The sequence below is a fragment of the Schistocerca cancellata genome, chromosome 2, assembly GCF_023864275.1.
Source record: "Schistocerca cancellata isolate TAMUIC-IGC-003103 chromosome 2, iqSchCanc2.1, whole genome shotgun sequence".
In the NCBI taxonomy this organism is placed as follows: Eukaryota; Metazoa; Arthropoda; class Insecta; order Orthoptera; family Acrididae; genus Schistocerca; species Schistocerca cancellata.
The window spans coordinates 855,717,211-855,739,559 of NC_064627.1; the positions used below are offsets into that span (position 1 = coordinate 855,717,211).

Sequence of the window (22,349 nt, forward strand, 5' to 3'; positions counted from 1 at the left end):
CCATGACTCAGACTTTTATTTGTGTGAACATAAAAAATGTGGTTGGTTTCTGCTTTGTGTTTTATTGTACTGTGATGCAGGAATTCTGATATGTGGAAAATGCAACAGAAAATAGTTCATTCGCCTAGTGACAATCCTTTGCAACGAGGTATGCCGTTAAACATTCAGGTACTGGAGTTATTATGGAGAACTCGTGGGTTTTATTTGCAGGAGAAAGAATACATTAGTATTTCCTGCCGATAAAGTAGTGGAACGTTCCTTGAAAACTCTTAGAATTAATGCAAGGACAGTAATAGGAGTGTGTTACTGCAAAAGTTGAGGGCATCTCAATCAGATAATGTATTTCTATCAACTTCTGAAAAGAAGAGAAAGCAGTCTCACTCAATCAGTGACTCAGATTCTTTCCAGACAACACAGGTTACAGGCATATTTATGCTTACTGCAGTGGGAAAGAGTATCCTACCACTGCAAAGTTGCTAGTTTTGAAAAGAAAGTGAACTTTTCAGGGTTGGGAAAATGTCACTAAAAATTATGCTGAAAAATATGGGTTTCTGTTAAAAATCGCTTGACAGACACAGTCCTGTTAGAAAAGACGCATATTGTAATGGCTCGAAGCATATTATTGCGCAGAATTGTGGACAGAGACATTCATTCAATAATGTGGATGATTAGATAAAACATGGGTTAATGCCAGGGATGGCGTCAGCAATTGCTGGATAGATGACACTCAAAGCAGTAGCAGTCTTCGTCCGTTGGTAAGAGGAGCAAGATTAATTGTGGTACTTACAGGTTCTTCCAGTGGCTTTGTTCCCGATGCACTTTGTTTTTTGGTCCAAGAAGACAGGTGATTACCATGAAGACATGGACCAAACGAGATTTGTTGAGTGGTTTAGGAACCTCTTAAAACAGTTTCTGTCTCTACAACCGTTGTAATGGGCAGTGCTCCCTCCGTATCTTTCAGTGATTCTGAACAGAGCCTGAACCACAGATAATTGTAAAGATGCAGTTTAAGTTAAAATGAACAGTCGAGATAGCAATAATATTTGTTCATTAACCAGTTTCGGCTTATGTGCATGCCATCTTCAGAATTTTTAGCCCCCTGTGACTGGTGCTGGCAGCTCTTCGGATTTTTCGTGATTCGATCGTGGTATTGCAAGAAATCAGAGGAGCCGCCAGCACCAGCCATAGGGGGCAAAAAATTCTGAAGGTGGCTTGTACACAAGCCGAAACAGGTTAATAAACAAATATTATTGCGATCTTGATCATTCATTTTAACTTAAATATAGTATCAGGCCGCTGCTCTCCGTAGACTATTGTCAAAATTTATTAGGGTGTATAGGTTACAGGTATGAAACATTGCTGTGGATATGTGCATGATGAAGTCTGTTACATTCGCTCGTTAAAGAAAATACACCCAATGTGCCTGTATGTGTATTAGACAAAATCACCAAGGAGTAGCATCACACTGTAGTAAGGCGGCCACCATATCACTGCCATTTCAACCACATTGAGACAGTATGGAGAAATGTGAAGACATCAGGAACGAGTCCTTTATAGTAACAGAGGTGGAAAGGTTGTTACGTGAAGCTCATAAGACTGGATGCAGCCTTGTGGAAGGAAAGATCAGACGGAGCAAGAAACTTATTTGAGCAGCACGAGCAATGGAAGGCATCGTCAGTGACCATGAACAGCTAATGATTTATAGTGGTGGAGGTGATGGTGATAACTGTTTTGGTGCTGATTCCATTGATGACGGAGAGCTTGATGGAATTGCACCATTGTTGCCATAAATTGGTGGTGAAAAGTTATAAATATTGCATGATTGTCATTTTAAAATCTAGAGTGCGAAGTTACATTTCGGAGCGAATGTTTTCAAAATCTTGGCGAAGAATGTGGTTCAGTTTTTGAAATACTGGGTGGTATGAATCACAATAGTACTCCTTTGTGGGCAGTGATTGTATGGTGCTCTCTCTCTCTCTCTCTCTCTCTCTCTCTCTCTCTCTCTCTCTCTCTCTCTCTCTCTGGTATTCCTTTGCCCACCAAGCCTATGTAATACCCTTGCCCCTTCGTACTTCACCTCTGCCCCCAGGTGTGCACCCCAAGGCTCATGTCCTTGCAGGAGACACAGAGAACCAACACCAGTCCCAAACATCCTTCCCACTGCCACCACCAATTAAAGGCAGGGTTTCCTGAAAAAGCAGCCATGGGATTTACAAACATAGCTGAACTACCGCGCCACTTTCTTCATCAGCATGATAACTAACAAGCTGTCTACATGAATGGCCACTGCTAAGCTGTAGCCAAGAGACATCTAGAACATTTAGTTGCTGAACATGGTGCCCAAAATGATGTGCTTTACTTTAATGACAGCTTCACAGCATGTGCCATGTGGATTCTTCCTACTGACATCAGCTTCTCTGATTACACAGATGGAAACTCTCGCTACAATATATCCTCCCGTAACCCTTCTTGGCTTCAATCTTTGCTAGTCCCCATCCTCCTCCACCTACACATGATGTACCTGCTCCCACTCCAATACTGCACATGACCTCTATCCCACCCATAAATCTACTAGTGTTGTTGTTGTTGTTGTTGTTCCCCACCTCTCCTCCTTGGCTCTGTGTGATGAGTAGCAATCTATCCTTCCATATTTTTGTAATTCCAAATGTCACTTAGGGTTTACAGTAACATGTTCCATGTAGCCTTTGTATTTATGTCACAATGGTGTACTTAAATATTGTTGCTTTCTGACTAAACAAGTGAATTCGCCCAATCCAAAATTTATCATTGGTGTAGCATCCTTTTATGTCGAAAGTTAAATATGCTTCCTATATAGAAATGTTAATTGCAGAAAAGAAAATAATTTTTTAACCACATTACTAACTATATCATATGTTGCTGTATGTGTTCTGGGATCAATACTTCTATTACATGCATAAATAACTAATTTTGCCTTGTGTATGAAATGGAAGGTCATTTATGTATAAGAAATGACAGTAGTCTTAGGATTGGACATTGTGAGGCTTTATTATCTTTTTCATTGATCATAAAACTATCCCCTTTTCTACAGTTGGTTAATTATTTGACTATTGAGTTAGGAATGTACTGTAGAGAAACAGAATATTGTCAGAAAGAATTATTTATAGCGCCTTCCTTCCTTCCTATCATTTTTTCCATCGTCTTAACTGAGTATGTATTAAAGTCATTTATTATTTTACTGCCTCATTGCTGGCACGATTGTTGTAAGTTAATTTTTCTCTTGCAGGACTGGACAGTAATGCTTTGGGATCTGAATGAAGAAAAGCACTTGTATACTCTGGAGCACAAGAGCATCATCAATGCACTTTGTTTCTCTCCAAATCGATACTGGTTGTGTGCTGCTACTGGGCCTTCAATCAAAATTTGGGTCAGTATCTTTGCAGTTGTTAATTTACTGACAATGAGATATAAGCTAAGGTGTTCTTCACTCTTGTGACATTACATATTATGACTTAAAATATAAACAAAAGTGAGGAAAGGCATCTACTCTCTGTAGCCAGTCGATATGTCTTGCGCACATTTCTAGTTTGTGGGCTATCATTGTGCCTAGTTAAAGTATATGCGTGCCCTCAAAGGAAGGGTTTCCATTTATGGGCATGCTTAAACTAGAAAAGAATAGTAGCTTGAAAGCTAGTAGTACGTCAGTGCATTGCAGACCAATCATCTGCAAGACAGTGGTTGCGTTTAACAATTTTCATTGTTTGTCACCCAGATATTGTCTTATTGTAATAAATTAAAATTACCTTAAAGTACTATTCCATTAATCTATTTACAAGGCAACCAACTGTACATCCAGCAGGTCACAGCTCCTCTCTCTCTCTCTCTCTCTCTCTCTCTCTCTCTCTCTCTCTCTCTCTCTCTCTCTCTCTCTGGTCCACAGAGTTGCCACAAGTTCGGGAAACAGGGAATTTCAAACATGTCAGGGAAATTTGAAAAGGGCATTGGAAAAATCTCATTTTTGTCTCAGTACATAAAAAAGTTGGTTTACTGAGATGTTTCATGCATAGCTACCGGCTGGGTGCAGCTGAGTACGTGCACCACTTCCCTACTCCCTCATTGTTACTGCTTCTCCCCTTCCTACCACTCCCCTCAGCTTGCAGTAATTGCTGCCACCACTTCTTGCCACTAGCCTAGCAGCTGCTGACGAAAGGCAGGGAGGTGAAAGGAATGGTGTGTTTGGATCTGATTCTCAGATTGTTGACACAGCAGCCAGAGATGCCAGTCATGTATGCATGAGTTGTGTTTGAGTGACTGTGAATGTGTGTATGCTCTTTATTTTCCGACAAAGGCTATGGCCGAAAATTTAGTTGTGAGAGTGTGAATCTTTTCTAGGTGTGTGTCTGTGGCACAGTTATCATCTTTACAGTGAGCTGATATCTATCATCATTAGTATTGATTCTCAGAGTATTTGTGCAAGTTATCTGTTGCTTGGATTGATCAATGCGGTCTCATTTCACCAACATGGTGTCTGTGACACGTGAATAGCAGGCCACACGAGTGGACTTCCACGATGGGCCAAAACCGCAGGCCATTCCTGTGGTTCTCTCTAATGGATTGGGCCTGCCAATCAGAAGCGCATCATTTCCGACTAATGTGCAAGCCGTGCCTATTGTATCTAGTCTCACCAATCTGCCTGCAGTCATGGTCTGTTTGTGTGGGCATAATGCAGCAGATTTTTACGGTTTATCCAAGGACCTAGGACTGCGGTGCACCTTGGCAGGCCAGAGGCCATGGCCGATGGATTTGAGGAATTGCAACTGTCTCATTGCAAGCACATCGTACAGTGTGGCATTTTATAGACATGTTATTTATTCTAGTACATTTTGGCACTTAATAATTTGTGTTAGAAAGTGTGGGCAGTAAGAAGATAATTGTGGAAGTTGCTGGTGGTTTTTTATGTTATGTACTCGTCTGTCTCGAAAGGAAAATCTCACAATACCTGTAAAATAATAGACATAACACTGACTAATAATGGGCAGTAACAAATGTAGTAGAACCAACATTTTATTAATGGTCACTTACAGTGTTGGTTTGCACAACTCTTCCCTGCCCTAAACTCTTCTTTCAAGAGGCCATCATCTTTTTTGTGAGGTTGTTTCTGAAACCAGTGAAGGTATTTTAAATCTGTCTTCTGACGCCAAGGAAACATGTGTTTTTGTCACAAATGTGTTCAGTTTTATTGAAATAACAGTAGCTTTAATGAAACATACATACCATTTGCCTTGCTTTCTCCGTCTAAAAATTGTTCATTACAAACAATGTTGATGTTAGTACTTAAGATTTTTGTTCACACAGGAGAGAAATCTATGATAGGGCCTCAGCGTTTGCAGCATCTTTTTCCCTTCCGTGCTGCATGTCTATCCTCTATTCTTTTTCCCATCCTTTATTGAACATGTCTGAGGTGCTCTTCTGAATGTTATGTTCCACACTGTCTGTAGCTGACATAAGAACAGTCTCACCACTGCCTTCCTTTTTCCTTTCTTTTTTCACCTTCTCCTATCCTTCCTCCATTCGGCACTTGGGCTCCTCTTTTCCCTTCTTCCTCCCTGTGCACTCCTGAAGGCTGGCCCATACGTCTGATGTGTAACAGGTGACTGGGTAACACGTAATTCCCAGCCCTGGGTTGACAGGTAGGGTTTTCACGTACCCTCTGGCACAAGCCAGACCCAGGGAGGGGTGATTGCCTGAGCTGCTACCTTCCCAAATTGCCAGTTGGTCCCTCTGTCATGTGTTCGGAGGGGTTGATCTGAGTTGTGAACAATCACCTAAGATGAGTGCGCCCCCTTGTGGAGGTGGCCCCCAGTTGGAAGGAGTACACCATCGGAAAGGCTGGCAATCGTGGGCGATTTTCTTACAATGAGCCAATCATCTTCACAATCAACGTCTACAAAATGTAAATGGAATGAGGCTAACAATTCAAAGACTCTCCAAGCTGCACCATGGCTCTTCGTGGTTTCACATACTGAACACAGTTAGTCCTTCACAACAGTAAATCCATTTATTATTCAGAAAGGCGTTGATGGAGGTGCTGGCCCTGTGAAATCCTGGTCTTGTAGAGAGATGCTTCTGCCCAAGATCAAAGCAGGCTATGAGGGTCTCTCAGTCCAGCAGTACATTCTGAACCCGAAGTGCTGCTACCAATGTCATCATTTCACCCACACTCAAATGTCTTGTCGACAACCGACCAAATGTGTAACCTGTGGTATTGATGCGCACGGGGGCGATTGTCTGACTCCTCCTCCCTGCTGTATCAACTGCAATGGCAACCATGCCACCTCCTTTTGAGATTGTCCCATGTATCTCGATTAGCTGGCTGTCCAGGAGAGCTGGGTAAAGGAAAAAGTTACTTACCAGGTCGCTCGCAAGTTATTGGATTGTCGTAAACCTTGCGCTCTATCGTCTGGCACATGCAGTACTGTTCTTATTACATCCTGCTCCATGATAGATATGGCCACGCAGACATGCGACCTCAAATTCAGCTCTGAGGTTGTGAAACCGCCCAGTGTTATGGTAGCATCGCAGTCCCCTCGTCCAGGTGTGCAACAAGCCATCAAACTCTGGCCTCGTGGGGCGAAGTCACTAGCTAAACAACTGGCAGGACGGAAAGGACAGCAGGAATAAGCCTGTGAAGACTTCAAACATCTCTCCAGCCAGCTAACACTGGCGTCTTCCACTGCTAATCGGAAAGGCTCAAAGAAATCCAACGAAGGCAAACATTCTTCTCCTTCACTGGCTTGAAGATCCTCCACGACTGTGTTGCCACATGATAGCTTCGCTTTCCGGCCTTCGTGTAGCTGGTGCACACCACCAACTGTTTCTCTGCATTGGACTCCGCAGGCCGACAGCAGAACAAAGTTGACACATCTTCGGACCTCATGGAACAGGATCCTCCTGCCTCTGTGCCCTGTAACAGCAAGTCTTCACTCGTCAGACTCTCCTCCAATGGAACACTCGTGGCCTTTGATCCAACAAAGAGGAATTATGGCTGCTTTTAGAATTGCAGCATTCACTTGTACTCTGCCTTCAGGAAGCAACATTGCATCCTCACAATCGCTTTGAACTTTATTTCTTCTTTTCCATTATGACCTTCCGCCCGAGGTCGACATTCCATCTCTTGGGGAGTTATGTACCATTTACATCCCTCCGTCATTCGATGTTGCCAGGGCCGACTTCTTACAGCTTATTGGGCAGCTATCTCACCCATTTCTGCTGCTCAGTGACTTTAATGCTCACCATCCGATTTGGGGTTCTCCCAGAATCTGTCGAGAGGAGCACTCTTCGCTGACTTTCTTAATCAGCTTAACCTTTCCTGCCTTAACATAGGAGCAACCACGTTCCCTTCAGATTCCTCGCGCACCTATTCCCATTTGGACCTATCCTTCTGCACTCCACATCTTGCTCATCATCTCAAATGGCCTGTTCTTTCTGACATCTACTCGAGCAACCATTCCCCATTTGCTATCCATTTGCTGACTCGTACCCCACCTCTGCATTTTTAACTGTCATCATATGATGGCAAACTGCATTCATTATAAACAGATGTGTGCACAGTGTTGTTGTGTTCTTCAGGATAACATAAAAGCTAGCTGGGTTTAATTCAAAAGCTTTTTTTTAAACAGTTCCACACCCCTCTTCCTGTCAGACGGCTCTCTGGAACCAATATCCATTCTCCAATTTCCGGCCTGACAGTAGCAGACGATGTCATTGTGGACCCTATTGCTATCTCCAACACCTTGTGCTGCCATTTTGCGGAAATGTCGAGCTCCTCCCACTATAACCATGCCTTCCTCCATTGGAAATGAGTTAAGGAGGTTAGGGCAATACCCTTCTCTTCTCAGAATCATGTTAAAATGCCACCTTTACTATGAGAGAGCTAGATCATGTTTTCCCTTCACCCCAATCCTCTGCCCCAGGGCCAGACGCTGTTACCATTCAGATGTCGCAGCACATTTCTTTTGCAGGCAAGCACTTACTGCTTCATACATACCTGCACAACAGCGCGGAGGGCATGTTTCCGGACTTCGGCGTGAAGGCACTGTCATACCTGTGCCTAAGCCTTCTAGCCATCGTCCCATCTCTCACCAGCTGTGTTTGCAAGGTGGTGGAACATAACTCATGCCCAGCTGGTATGCTGGCTCGAGTCTTGTAATTTATCAACCACTGCACAATGTGGATTTCGAGTGCGCCATTCGACAGTGAACACCTTGTCACTTTGTCCACCCAAGTCATGAATGGTTTTCTGCGGAAATCCCAGACTGTGACGTGTCTTTAGATTTGAAGAAAGCCTAAGACACCTGCTGAGGGACAGGTACCTTACATACTCTCTAAACGTGGGGCTTCCGTGGCCACCTGCCCAATTTCCTTTAGAAATTTTTAAAAGAATGACTTTTCAAAGTATGTTTGGGTTTTGCCTTCTTGGACACCATTATCCAGGAAAACGGTGTGCCTCAGGGTTCCAGGGGCATTCATCTCCTTGCTGTTGCCATTTACCGTATAATGGCCTGTCTCCCACTGGGTATCTCTGGCTCCCTTTTTGTTGACAGTTTTGTCATCTGTTGCAGTTTTTCACGGACCTGTCTCAGTTATGTCTCAATTGTCTTTACTCATGGAACATCAACAGTGGCTTTAGTTTTTCCACTGACAAAACTGGCACAGTTGGCTTCTCCCACCATCTTTACATCTTGTGCCTGTTGCTCTTCCATTCACTGAAACTATGAAATTCCTGGGGCTCCTGCTCGATAGGAAACACTCTTGGTCCTCCCACGTCTTACCTGGCAGCCCAAGGTACGCAGTACCTCAGTGTCCTATGTGTCTTAAATAGTACTTCTGGGGTGCAGATCGAACCACCCTCCTTCATTTATAATGGTCCCTTGTCCGTTGGAAAATAAACTATGGGAGCTTTATTTATGCATTTGCACATCCATCCCTCGTATGTTGTCTCAATACTATCCACCATTGTGGCATCCATTTGGCCACTGGTGCCTTTTACACTAGCCCTGTTCAGAGTTTCTATACAGAAGGTGCTGAACTACTGCTGGACTTTCTCCTCAGCAGGTATGCATGCCATTTGTCTGCCATGTATGGCCACCCATCCTATGCTGCCTCCTTCGATGACTCCTTTGATCGCCTGTAGGGGGCATGTCCCTCTTCTGTTACCTCCTGGACTTCGCTTTCAGCTCTTGCTTCACCAGGTTAACTTCACGTTCCCTGCAACTTTCCCAGTGGGTTTGAACCCTTCACCACCTTTGCTTCGTGCAGTGGCCTGTGTTCACCTCGTCCTTCATTCGCTTTATAATGACGCTACACCAACCTTGTTCTATCGCCTTCAGTTTCACAACCTTCACACAGAATTTCACGATAGTACCTTTGTGTACACTGATGGCTCTTGGACTGATCGTGGTGTCGGGTGTGCCTTTTTCATTGGCGCCGACATTTTTCAGTATCGACTTCCGGCACACAGTTAAATATTTATGGCAGAGCTGTTTGCCCTGTATCAACCACGGAGTGCATCCGGCGACACAGGCTTTTCAACTGTGTCATCTGCTCACTCTCTGTGTGCTGTACACCGTCCATTCCTTAGTGCAACAGGCCTAGGAAAGCTTTCACTTGTTCACCTTGATAGAGCCACTGCAAGAATATACACACCAACAGACATGCTGCATGTGGCTGTTCCTCAGTTTGTGTCAGACACGGGCATGACTGTCTCCATGTAGAATCGTGTGCTGCTGCTAAAGTTCGCTTACAGGAATGGTGACTGTGTGCTAATAGCCCTGTAGAAGTTCTTGACAATATGGGGTATGAAAAAAAGGGATTGGTCAGATGTCTTCCAAGGGCTGGAGAAAATGATTACAAAATTTGAAAAGACAGGTTCTTTCGAAGTGCAGTGTTACAGAGGGAAGAAAGTAGTTGGCAGACATCTGTTGAAGATGTGGCCACAGCATTGCAAGAGAGGTCGAGCAGTGGTGTGCAAACATGCAGTGCACAGAGAACTGTCCAAACATTGGACATGCCTGCGAGCACGCTGCATAAAATACTATGATACATCCTGCATTATTATCCGTACAGAATCATCCATGTTGAGGAGTTGCTTCGTGCTGACCTGCCAGGAAGACAAATGTTCGCTCTGGAATTTCTTACTCACATGGAAGTGGACCATGAATGGTCATGGAACATTCTGTGAACAGATGAAGCCCATTTACATCTCCAAGGACATGTCAATATGCAGAATATGAGCAATGGAAAATCCATAACTTGAATTGGTACAACTTCACTCTGCAAAGGTGATTGTGTTGCGAGGGTTGACAGCATCTTTTCTAATAGTGCAGTATTTTCCAAGGAGGTGAGTCCTCATGTTCCGTTACCTGTTTTGTCACTAGTAAATGCTATGAGTCTTTTGCACACAGTCATTCCAACCCTTCAACCGCATAGACATGTGGATAAGATCATTTTTATGCAAGATGGTGCCCATTATACAGCTAGTGAAGCAGCTGCTGCAGAGGCATTTTAGAAATGATAGAATTATGTCACAACTTCCCTACAGCCTGGCCTTCCAGATCACCTGACCTTTATTCTGTGTAACTTCTGCCTGAGGCATTATCTGACAGATGTTGTGTTTAGTGCTCCAACTACGAACATAACTGAATTGAAGGTATGCATTGCACAATGCTTTCTGAATGTGATCCTTGACACTCCTATCTGTTCTGGAACATGCTGCTTCTCAATTTCAACTTACGGCAAAAAATGGTGGATAGTATATTGAAGATGCCTTGTGTAAGTCTCACGGCAATTTGAAACTGATGTCACTTCACATTTTCTATGGTTTTTGGCCTTCGGACATTTAAAAACTGATTTTTCCCATCCATTGTGATATGACCTTGCTGTTTTGGGTGGACTTCAGTACCACAACTGTTGACTGCCGAACTTGTGCAGTCATGCACACTGAACAGCACGGGTGGTGTAATGTGCAACTCGAATTGTAGTAGTCGTATTGAGATTCCTATCATTTGTAGCTGGCCCCATTTACGTTAAGCGGCTTAAAGTGCCATCGGTTTGTAAGATTTTCATTATTTTTTGTCCCCTGGCATTTCCCCCTGAGTCAGAAATATGCTGTTCAAATGTCTGTCTACAGTGTTTTGAAACTGGAGCTTTAATTATGGGCATCTTGTACATCAATTCTGTATATATAATTGACTTTAACTTAACATATCCTTCTCTATGTGGTGGTGGTGGTCTTCAGTTCAGACACTGGTTTGATGCAGTTCTCCATGCCACTCCATCCTGTGGAAGCATCATCTTCAATTAACTACTGCACCCTGCACGCTTCTGAATCTGCTTACTGTATTCATCTCTTGGTCTCCCTCTACAATTTTTACCCTCCACGCTGCCCTCCAATACTAAATTGGTGATCCCTTGATGCCTCAGAACATGTCCTACCAACCGATCCCATCCTCTAGTCAATTTATGCCACAAATTCCTCTTCTCCCCAATTCTATTCAGTACCTCCTCATTAGTTATGTGATCTACTCTTAAGCATTCTTCTGTAGCCCCACAGTTCAAAAGCTTCTAGTCTCTTATTGTCTAAACTATGTATCGTCCCCCCCCATGAACCATGGACCTTGCCGTTGGTGGGGAGGCTTGCGTGCCTCAGCGATACAGATGGCCGTACCATAGGTGCAGCCACAACGGAGGGGTATCTGTTGAGAGGCCAGACAAACATGTGGTTCCTGAAGAGGGGCAGCAGCCTTTTCAGTAGTTGCAGGGGCAACAGTCTGGATGATTGACTGATCTGGCCTTGTAACATTAACCAAAACGGCCTTGCTGTGCTGGTACTGCGAACAGCTGAAAGCAAGGGGAAACTACAGCAGTAATTTTTCCCGAGGACATGCAGCTTTGCTGTATGATTAAATGATGATGGCGTCCTCTTGGATATAATATTCCAGAGGTAAAATAGTCCCCCATTCGGATCTCCGGGCGGGGACTACTCAAGAGGACGTCGTTATCAGGAGAAAGAAAACTGGCGTTCTACGGATCGGAGCGTGGAATGTCAGATCCCTTAATCGGGCAGGTAGGTTAGAAAACTTAAAAATGGAAATGGATAGGTTAAAATTAGATATAGTGGGAATTAGTGAAGTTCGGTGGCAGGAGGAACAAGACTTCTGGTCAGGTGAATACAGGGTTATAAATACAAAATCAAATAGGGGTAATGCAGGAGTAGGTTCAATAATGAATAAAAAATAGGAGTGCGGGTAACCTACTACAAACAGCATAGTGAACGCATTATTGTGGCCAAGATAGACACGAAGCCCATGTCTACTACAGTAGTAAAAGTTTATATGCCAACTAGCTCTGCAGAAGATGAAGAAATAGATGAAATGTATGACGAGATAAAAGAAATTATTCAGGTAGTGAAGGGAGACGAAAATTTAATAGTCATGGGTGACTGGAATTCGTCAGTAGGAAAAGGGAGAGAAGGAAACATAGTAGGTGAATATGGATTGGGGGGAAGAAATGAAAGAAGAAGCCGCCTTGTAGAATTTTGCACAGAGCATAACTTAATCATAGCTAACAATTGGTTCAAGAATCATAAAAGAAGGTTGTATACCTGGAAGAATCCTGGAGATACTAAAAGGTATCAGATAGATTATATAATGGTAAGACAGAGATTTAGGAACCAGGTTTTAAATTGTAAGACATTTCCAGGGGCAGATGTGGACTCTGACCACAATATATTGGTTATGAACTGCAGATTGAAACTGAAGAAACTGCAAAAAGGTGGGAATTTAAGGAGATGGGACCTGGATAAACTGAAAGAACGAGAGGTTGTAGAGTGTTTCAGGGAGAGCATAAGGGAACAATTGACAGGAATGGGGGAAAGAAATACAGTAGAAGAAGAATGGGTAGCTCTGAGGGATGAAGTACTGAAAGCAGCAGACGATCAAGTAGGTAAAAAGACGAGGGCTAACAGAAATCCTTGGGTAACAGAAGAAATATTGAATTTAATTGATGAAAGGAGAAAATATAAAAATGCAGTAAATGAAGCAGGCAAAAAGGAATACAAACGTCTCAAAAATGAGATCGACAGGAAGTGCAAAATGGCTAAGCAGGGATGGCTAGAGGACAGATGTAAGGATGTAGAGGCTTGTCTCACTAGGGGTAAGATAGATACTGCCTACAGGAAAATTAGAGAGACCTTTGGAGAGAAGAGAACCACTTGTATGAATATCAAGAGCTCAGATGGCAACCCAGTTCTAAGCAAAGACGGGAAGGCAGAAAGGGGGAAGGAGTATATAGAGGGTTTATACAAGGGCGATGTACTTGAGGACAGTATTATGGAAATGGAAGAGGATGTAGGTGAAGATGAAATGGGAGATACGATACTGTGTGAAGAGTTTGACAGAGCACTGAAAGACCTGAGTCGAAACAAGGCCCCGGGAGTAGACAACATTCCATTGGAACTACTGACGGCCTTGGGAGAGCCAGTCCTGACAAATCTGTACCATCTGGTGAGCAAGATGTATGAGACAGGTGAAATACCCTCAGACTTCAAGAAGAATATAATAATTCCAATCACAAAGAAAGCAGGTGTTGACAGATGTGAAAATTACCGAACTATCAGTTTAATAAGTCACAGCTGCAAAATACTCGCGTATTCTTTACAGATGAATGGAAAAAATGGTAGAAGCGGACCTCGGGGAAGATCAGTTTGGATTCTGTAGAAATGTTGGAACACGTGAGGCAATACTAACCTTACGACTTATCTTAGAAGAAAGATTAAGAAAAGGCAAACCTACGTATCTAACATTTGTAGACTTACAGAAAGCTTTTGACAATGTTGACTGGAATACTCTCTTCCACATTCTAAAGGTGGCAAGGGTAAAATACAGGGAGCGAAAGGCTATTTACAATTTGTACAGAAACCAGATGGCAGTTATAAGAGTCGAGGGGCATGAAAGGGAAGCAGTGGTTGGGAAAGGAGTGAGACAGGGTTGTAGCCTATCCCCGATGTTATTCAATCTGTATATTGAGCAAGCAGTAAAGGAAACAAAAGAAAAATTTGGAGTAGGTATTAAAATCCAGGGAGAAGAAATAAAAACTTTGAGGTTCGCCGATGACATTGTAATTCTGTCAGAGACAGCAAAGGACTTGGAAGAACAGTTGAATGGAATGGACAGTGTCTCCGCCACACACCGTTGGGTGGCTTGCATAGTATAAATGTAGATGTAGATGTCTTGAAAGGAGGATATAAGATGAACATCAACAAAAGTAAAACAAGGATAATGGAATGTAGTCGAATTAAGTCGGGTGATGCTGAGGGAATTAGATTAGGAAATGAGACACTTAAAGTAGTAAAGGAGTTTTGCTATTTAGGGAGTAAAATAACTGATGATGGTCGAAGTAGAGAGGATACAAAATGTAGACTGGCAATGGCAAGGAAATCGTTTCTGAAGAACAGAAATTTGTTAACATCGAGTATAGATTTAAGTGTCAGGAAGTCGTTTCTGAAAGTATTTGTATGGAGTGTAGCCATGTATGGAAGTGAAACATGGACGATAACTAGTATGGACAAGAAGAGAATAGAAGCTTTCGAAATGTGGTGCTACCGAAGAATGCTGAAGATAAGGTGGGTAGATAACGTAACTAATGAGGAGGTATTGAATAGGATTGGGAGAAGAGAAGTTTGTGGCACAACTTGACTAGAAGAAGGGATCGGTTGGTAGGACATGTTTTGAGGCATCAAGGGATCACAAATTTAGCATTGGAGGGCCGCGTGGAGGGTAAAAATCGTAGAGGGAGACCAAGAGATGAATACACTAAGCAGATTCAGAAGGATGTAGGTTGCAGTAGGTACTGGGAGATGAAGCAGCTTGCACAGGATAGAGTAGCATGGAGAGCTGCATCAAACCAGTCTCAGGACTGAAGACCACAACAACATGTATCGTCCATGTTTCACGTCCATATATGGCTACACTCCATACAAATACTTTCAGAAAAGACTTCTTGACACTTAAATCTACACTCGATGTTAACAAATTCCTCTTCTCCAGAAAAACTTTTCTTGCTGTTGCCAGTCTACATTTTATATCCTCTCTACTTCAACCATGATGAGTTAATTTTGCTACCCAAATAGCAAAACTCGTCTACTACGTTAAGTGTCTCATTTCCTAATCTAATTCTCTTAGAATCATCTGATTTAATTTGACTACATTCCATTATCCTGGTTTTGCTTTTATTGATGTTCATCTTATATCCTCCTTTGAAGACCTGTTCAACTGCTCTTCCAGGTCCTTTGCTGTCTCTTGACAGAATTACAATGTCATTGGCAAACTGTAAAGTTTTTATTTTTTCTCCATTGATTTTAATTCCTACTCCAAATTTTTCTTCTGTTTTCCTTACTGCTCGCTCGATATACAGATTAACATCAGGAATAGGTTACAAACCTGTCTCACTCCCTTCTCAACCATTGCTTCCCTTCTGTGCCCATTGACTCTTACAACTTCCAACTGGTTTCTGTACAAATAGTAAATAGCCTTTCGCTCCTTGTATTTGACCCCTGCCATCCAGTCAAAATTGTCAAAAGCTTTCTCTAAGTCTACAAATGCTAGAAACGTAGGTTTGCCTTTCCTTAACCTATTTTCTAAGGTAAGTGGTAGGGTCAGTATTGCCTCATGTGTTCCAACATTTCTATGGAATCCAAACTGATCTTCCCCAAGGTTGGCTTTTACCAGTTTTTCCATTTGTCTGTAAAGAGTTAGAGTTAATATTTTGTATCCGTGACTTATTAAGCTGATAGTTTGGCAATTTTAACACCTGTCAACACCTGCTTTCTTTGGGATTGGAATTGTTATATTCTTCTTGAAGTCCGAGGGTATTTCGCCTGTCTCATACATCTTGCTCATCAGATGGTAGAGTTCTGTCAGGGCTGGCTCTCCCAACGCTATCAGTAGTTCTAATGGAATGTCTTCTACTCCTGGGACCTCTACATGCTCCTTCCACCTTTCTGCTTTCCCTTCTTTGATTAGAACTGGTTTTCCATCTGAGCTCTTGATATTCATACAGGTGGTTCTCTTTTCTCCAAAGGTCTCTTTAATTTTCCCTGCTTAGCCATTTTGCACTTCCTGTCGATCTCATTTTTGAGGTGTTTGTATTCCTTTTTGCTTGCTTCATCTGCTGATTTTTATATTTTCTCCTTTGATCAATTCAATTCAGGATTTGTACTAGCCCTCGTCCTTTTACCTACTTGATCCTCTGCTGCCTTCGCTATTTCATCTCTCAAAGCTACCCATTCTTCTTCTACTGTATTTCTTCCTCCTGCTCCTGTCAATAATTCTCTAATGCTCTCTCCAAAACTCTCTACAACCTCTGGTTCTATCAGTTTATCCTGGTCCCATCTTCTTAAATTACCACCTTTCTGCAGTTTCTTCAGTTTTAATCTACGGTTCACAACCAATAGATTGTGGTCAGAGTCCACACGTGCCACTGGAAATGTCTTAAAATTTAAAACCTGGTTTCTAAATCTCTGTCTTACCATTATATTATCTATCTGAAACCTTCCAGTGTCTCCTGGTCTCTTTCACGTTTACAACCTTTTTTCATGATTCTTTAACCAAGTGTTAGCTGTGATTAAGTTATGCTCTGTGCAAAATTCCACCTGGCCACTTCCTCTTTCATTCTGTACCCCCATTCCATAATTAAGGGTATTATAATTATTTAGCTGATTCACGTTGAGCTAACATGATGCCATCTACCAGTCCCTGATCATACCCCGACCGCTTCAAATAGAAGTTGTTGTCTCTTCCCCCCTCCCCCCGCCAACACGAGGCACCACAATTGTCCCTTTCCACATCACTTGGCCAATGCAAATTGCATAGTGTTAATGGGAAAAAATCCACGTGTCAGAAGCTGAAATGTAAAGAAAAAATTAATAAAATAAATTTGATTGAATTACAGTTGTCCTTCACAAAGTATTTATGTGAACATTAGGAAAAAAAAAATCTCTGATGATACTTGATTTCAATAATCGCAAACCTCTAGTCTGCCACTAGGTTTCTGGCTTGGCTTGTAAAAGTTGGAGAACAGATTTCTCAAACACTTAGTGCATTGTGCTATAGCAGCATTTAGTACATCTAAGTAATCTAATCGTGCAAGAGATGAGCAAAATCGATGACCTGTTGGTTGCATTCTTCCCTTGATAGTCATGAAGTGTTGATTAAGCCCAGTCAAAGAACTTCAGTTCTTATTTATTTCAGTTGAAGACTCAATATTGCTTTTTTTGTCTGTGTGTCCCGGGTTCGATTCCCGGCGGGGTCAGGGATTTTCACCTGCCTGGAGATGACTGGGTGTTGTGGTGTTGTCTTCATCATCATCATCATCATCATCCATCCATCCATCCATCCATCCGTCCTCACTACGGTCAGATGAAGGCAATGGCAAACCACCTCCACTAGGACCTTGCCTAGTACGGCGGTGCGGGTCTCCCACATCGTCCCCTACGCTATGTTACACAGTATGGGACTTCATCATCAGTTCTCAGTAGGTTTAGGTTCAGAAAGTACAGGTGTTGCTAATGTCAATTACATAAGAATATGGACGTAGACTCATGACTAACACAATTAGTGTTTATGAAAGCTTTAAAGTCTCATGAAGAGTAAATACCTAACATTCATTAGTTTTAAAAGTAGTTGTGATTTTGTTTTGTCAGTGGTGTTGTTCTAGTTCTATCTGCATGTCATTCCTCTAACATAAAATTTTTATGAAATTCCAGGATCTGGAAGGTAAGCTGTTAGTAGATGAACTGTGCCCAGAAGTGCTTAATCAATATCAGGGAGTGGACGCAGAACCACCGCAGTGCCTGTCACTCGCATGGTCAGGTGATGGACAAACTTTGTTTGCGGGCTACTCAGACAACCACATTAGAGCATGGCAGGTCATCACCACTAACTCGTGAGGCACACTGGAAATTTGCTGTTTTTTGGTTCAGTTGAAAGTTCCTATTTTTGTTGTCAGTTGATGAGTTCCTTCATTGCCTTTTTTGTTTGTTGTTATTTTGTTATGGTTAGACATTCTGTGATAAATCAAGGCAGTGGACATCTGCAGTACCTGTTTTATAATTGAAATTGCCTTGAGCTTCATCTTACATGTTAATGCTCTACAGTAAATATTTTTGTGTGTGTTTTCATATGAGACTGATTATGTGCCATAAATAAGAGTAATTGATTTCATGTCTGTTACTGGGAAGAAATTTTTCCAGAAGTCATTTGTTTCAGGTAAGATGATGTTACAAATTTTTCTTTGTGAAAATTCAGATTACGGTTCCTGTGGTTTTATTGAAGTACAAACTTTTTCCTTCGTTTTATTTGCAATTGATTTCTTCCTTCAGTGAAGTGATATGTTTCGCTGTGATTTTCCTTCAGTGTTTCTGTCCTGATGTAACATGAATTGTTAGTTAGCATGTCTTATGCTTAAAGTGACATAAGTTGGGGTGAAATGTTCACCCACAACATTTTTTCATTGCCAGTCTTGTTGATTTTGTTATGTTCCTATATATTTGTTCAGCATTAAAATTTTGCACTGTGATAAAACTGTTTAGATTAAGTGAATTGTTACAAAAATGTTGATGTATCAATTGCTTTATTTTGATAATACATTGTGTTTGCAGAAATTCTTTTGTTATGCTGCTTTATTCATTTTATATCCTGAAACCTAGTTGAAACATAGTAAGTTGTAAACTCATCCAACTTATGTTTTCTGTTCCTTTCATTCTGTATCTAAATTTTACAAATAGTGTCTGGGGAGGGCAACCACAGCTAGGAGACTTTGTGAATAATAATAAAAAAAATCCATAACCATTCAAATTATCTTAAAATTCATCACAATTAAAAAGTCAAGAATGATAAGGTAGCTCCAAAAGCCGCGAAGCTGTATGAAGGTGCTTAAATCACAACTACTGATTTTGCATCAGTATAGACCCATCTTCAGGTATTAGAATGGTTATGTTTCCATAATATAGATGGACAATTATACAGTCCCAGAATTTGGGAAATCATCCACATTAAGAATAAAACCACATCGATTGGTTGTCATAATAAAATTGAGAATCCCAAAAGATGTTTGTTGAAAATGAAAAAGTGACAGCTAAATGAGCCAGGCTGGTTACCACCCCTTATGATATAACACAGGATGCAGTGGCGAACAGCTGTATAAAACTGATGTAAATAAAACTTAAAATCGCTGTATGATGTGCATACATCTGCAACAGCTGTTGGTGTGTTGACTTCATTTTCCTCGTCAGCACTTTCCAGTGTATTCTTGTCTCCATGGGTGGCTTTCACCACATTGGCCTGTGAGCAGTAGAACAGATGTGTGCACATAAAACAAGATTTTAAGCTTTACTTACATTGGTTTTATACAACTGGTGTCAACCTGATCCTGTAATGTATCATTCGGGTGTTAACTGGCCTGGCTAATTCAGCAGTCATGCTTTGTACATTTCTGACAAAAATCTTTTGGGTGTAGTCAATTTTATTATGACAAACCACCAATGAGGTTTGACTCTTAACATGGATAACTTTCCAAATGCTGGAACTCCGTAATTGTCCATCTACATTAGGAAAATGTAACCATTATAAAACCTGAAGATGCACCTCGATTGATGGGAAATTGGTTGTTGCGTACGAAGCACCTTCATATACCTGTGTGGCCTTTGGGAACAGCTAATCATTCTTGACTTTCTGTTGTAATTTTGATGACAATTTGAATGGATATTGAGTATTGAGTGTCTTCACTATTATTCAGTTGGTTATATTTATCTTCCTGATTCCAATGATATAGTTAGTTTCACTAGAAGTTGAGTTCATTAAAAGTTACGGCTAAATGAAATTTTGACTATAGTAAATGATGACATACTTTTGTCATAAACCAGATAACAGTAAAGTCATATAATCCATACAAAAATGATAACATCCAATGTAGCCGATTTTTCAGAGCATTAAGCAAATTCAGAAATTGTGCCATATTCTTACGCCTGTCTGTAAATAGTTGCCCCATCCCCAAAATCGCCAGTTTGCAACCAGAAAGAAAATGCAGGACATCATTGTCGGTTTGTGTTCATCCAGTTTTAGATACAAACCTTCTAACACCTGTGTTGAAAGAGGTTGTGACCTAAAATTAAGGTGCAATAACTATGTCAATCTATATGGGAAGATTTCCTGTATTCAGTCTGGTAGACACAGTGTTAGTTAGTGCCAATATGTTTTCACTGAGAAGTTGTATTTGTGATGTTTTTCGTCCAACCTAAAAAATCTTGTTATTCTGGCAAAATTATTATGCCATGTAACATTGTGACTGTGCGTGTGATAATTGCTTGTCCTTTGCCACACTGAACTGTCGTTAATTATTTTGTCAAGAGTATGTTGACTGCACAAAAACTTGATGGTGCAGTATTGAGTTCTCCCTTCCCTGCTTACAACAGAATTGTGAAACCTTGGCTGGCCATTGTTCGTGAATATGTCGCAAGTGGAAGTTAAATTTATTGATTTCCAACAGTAAATACTGTGCCCCCCCCCCCCCCTCCTCCCCAGACTGTTCTCAGCCTGTTAGGGCAATCGAGAAAGGCGTCAGCTTCCAAGAGTGTCAATTTGGTAAAAGGGTTAGCTACAAAACACACACACACACACACACACACACACACACACACATATATATATATATATAAATGATCAATCAAAATTTATATGCTTTTTAGAATACGTGGTTTAATAGAGCAGAGAACTTGTTACTTTTGAGGTCATTGTTAGCATACATTGTATGAAAGACAAACATCTGCCCCATAGTTCCAGTCTGGCAAACACTTAACTAGTCTCTCACAATAAAAATTGCAGTGCATGCAATAACTTAGGAAGACTGTCAGTCAAATTCTATTAAAATGTTTCATTGGAGAGCTGTTTAAGTATCCTGTAAAAGAGATATCATGAAACAACACAAATCCTAGTTAGTCTACAGGACAAGAAAACCCATCTTTCATATCAGACACCCCTTCGCATCACCTGCTGATAATGGCAGAGCTTTTCTTTCTGATGTCACTACATTATATTAAGAGTGGCCAGAACACAGCAGACATATGGGCAATGATTGGATTTCTTTTGATAGTTGCTCCACCTTGTATACAGATAATGCAATGTGATCTACAATATAAAGTTCAGAATAAGAAATCCTACTTGCATGTCTACCTTAAATGTGAATATTTTAATGATAAAATCGACAAGAAAATTTGAGACATCCTAAATTAGGAGGAGATAGAAAGACTGACCACTGCTTGCCTTTTAGAAGGCAAAAGTACTAGCATCGATGATAGAAACTAGGGAAGAAAGGAGGGGCAGCCTCCAGACTAAGAGGGTCTCCCCTCGTGAGGACCAGCGGAGGCAAAGATGGAAAAGACCTCAGACAGCAGCGACTCTCTGATGTCTTCTCTCAAACATGGAGCTGAGTGATTTGTTGCTAGTTTCCAAATTCGTCAACCAGTCAGTTTTCTTCCCAGAAGAAAAAAATGAGAAAATTCCAAAAGCTGTGATTAGTATATTATGCTATATCTTCCTGTTGTTGGTGCTAGGAATTTCACTTCCCTACAGTGCACGGTTTGGAATCTGTTAAACTGTCTGGGTAAGTCAGTTCAAAGGTCAGAGGCAGTTGATAGCATACCATCGCCAACAGGAACATCCCTATTAAAACATTGTGATGACAAAAAAATCTACAAATTGATGGGTGTTTTACTTGAAGTAAGCAGTTGCCAGCAATTCTGTGTCATTGTAATTTAACACAGAGTATTAGCAAAGCTGATAGAAGCATAAAGAAAAAGGTGGTAAGTATAATTCAGTCAAGTGTCCTATTTTTTTGGTGGGGTGGAGGAGGAGAAGGTTGATCCACACACATGTAGACATCGTTGTAGTAAATGAGCGGAAAGCTAAGGCAGTTTTTACTGGGGAAAAGGTGGTTTGTGCAGTTTGAAAGATGCTGACTGGCTGTTTCCTGTAGTCGGGATTATTTATTTTAATGTTAGCTTTAAATAAAGCAAATATTGATAAAACACCATTTGCTCTTTAAAATGCAATTATGATAAAACCAAGCAAGCAGAAGTAGAACTAAAGTTAAAGAAAAATAAAACATAAAATTTCTACAGAATTCTTAGAGAAGAAATATCAACATATCAGGCACCCAGTGTCAGTCTTCTGATGCCCATATGGGACTGAAAATAAATAATAAAGGTAACTGAAAACTCTTAACAAACTACTTCAAAGATCTTTTAAATTATGAATTTC

The 22,349-nt window shown here is 41.3% G+C and overlaps 1 protein-coding gene across 1 annotated transcript in view; it reads left to right on the forward strand.

Annotated features, from left to right (window-relative positions):
• The window catches only part of LOC126162784 (guanine nucleotide-binding protein subunit beta-2-like 1), a 62,968-nt gene extending 44,271 nt beyond the window's left edge, over positions 1-18,697 (forward strand). Inside the window, exons 6-7 of the mRNA XM_049919501.1 lie at positions 3,266-3,406; positions 17,801-18,697. Of these exons, the coding sequence (XP_049775458.1) occupies positions 3,266-3,406; positions 17,801-17,983 (324 nt within the window). The 3' untranslated portion in view covers positions 17,984-18,697. The remainder of the gene's footprint in view (positions 1-3,265; positions 3,407-17,800) is intronic.
• The last annotated feature ends 3,652 nt before the right edge of the window (positions 18,698-22,349 follow it).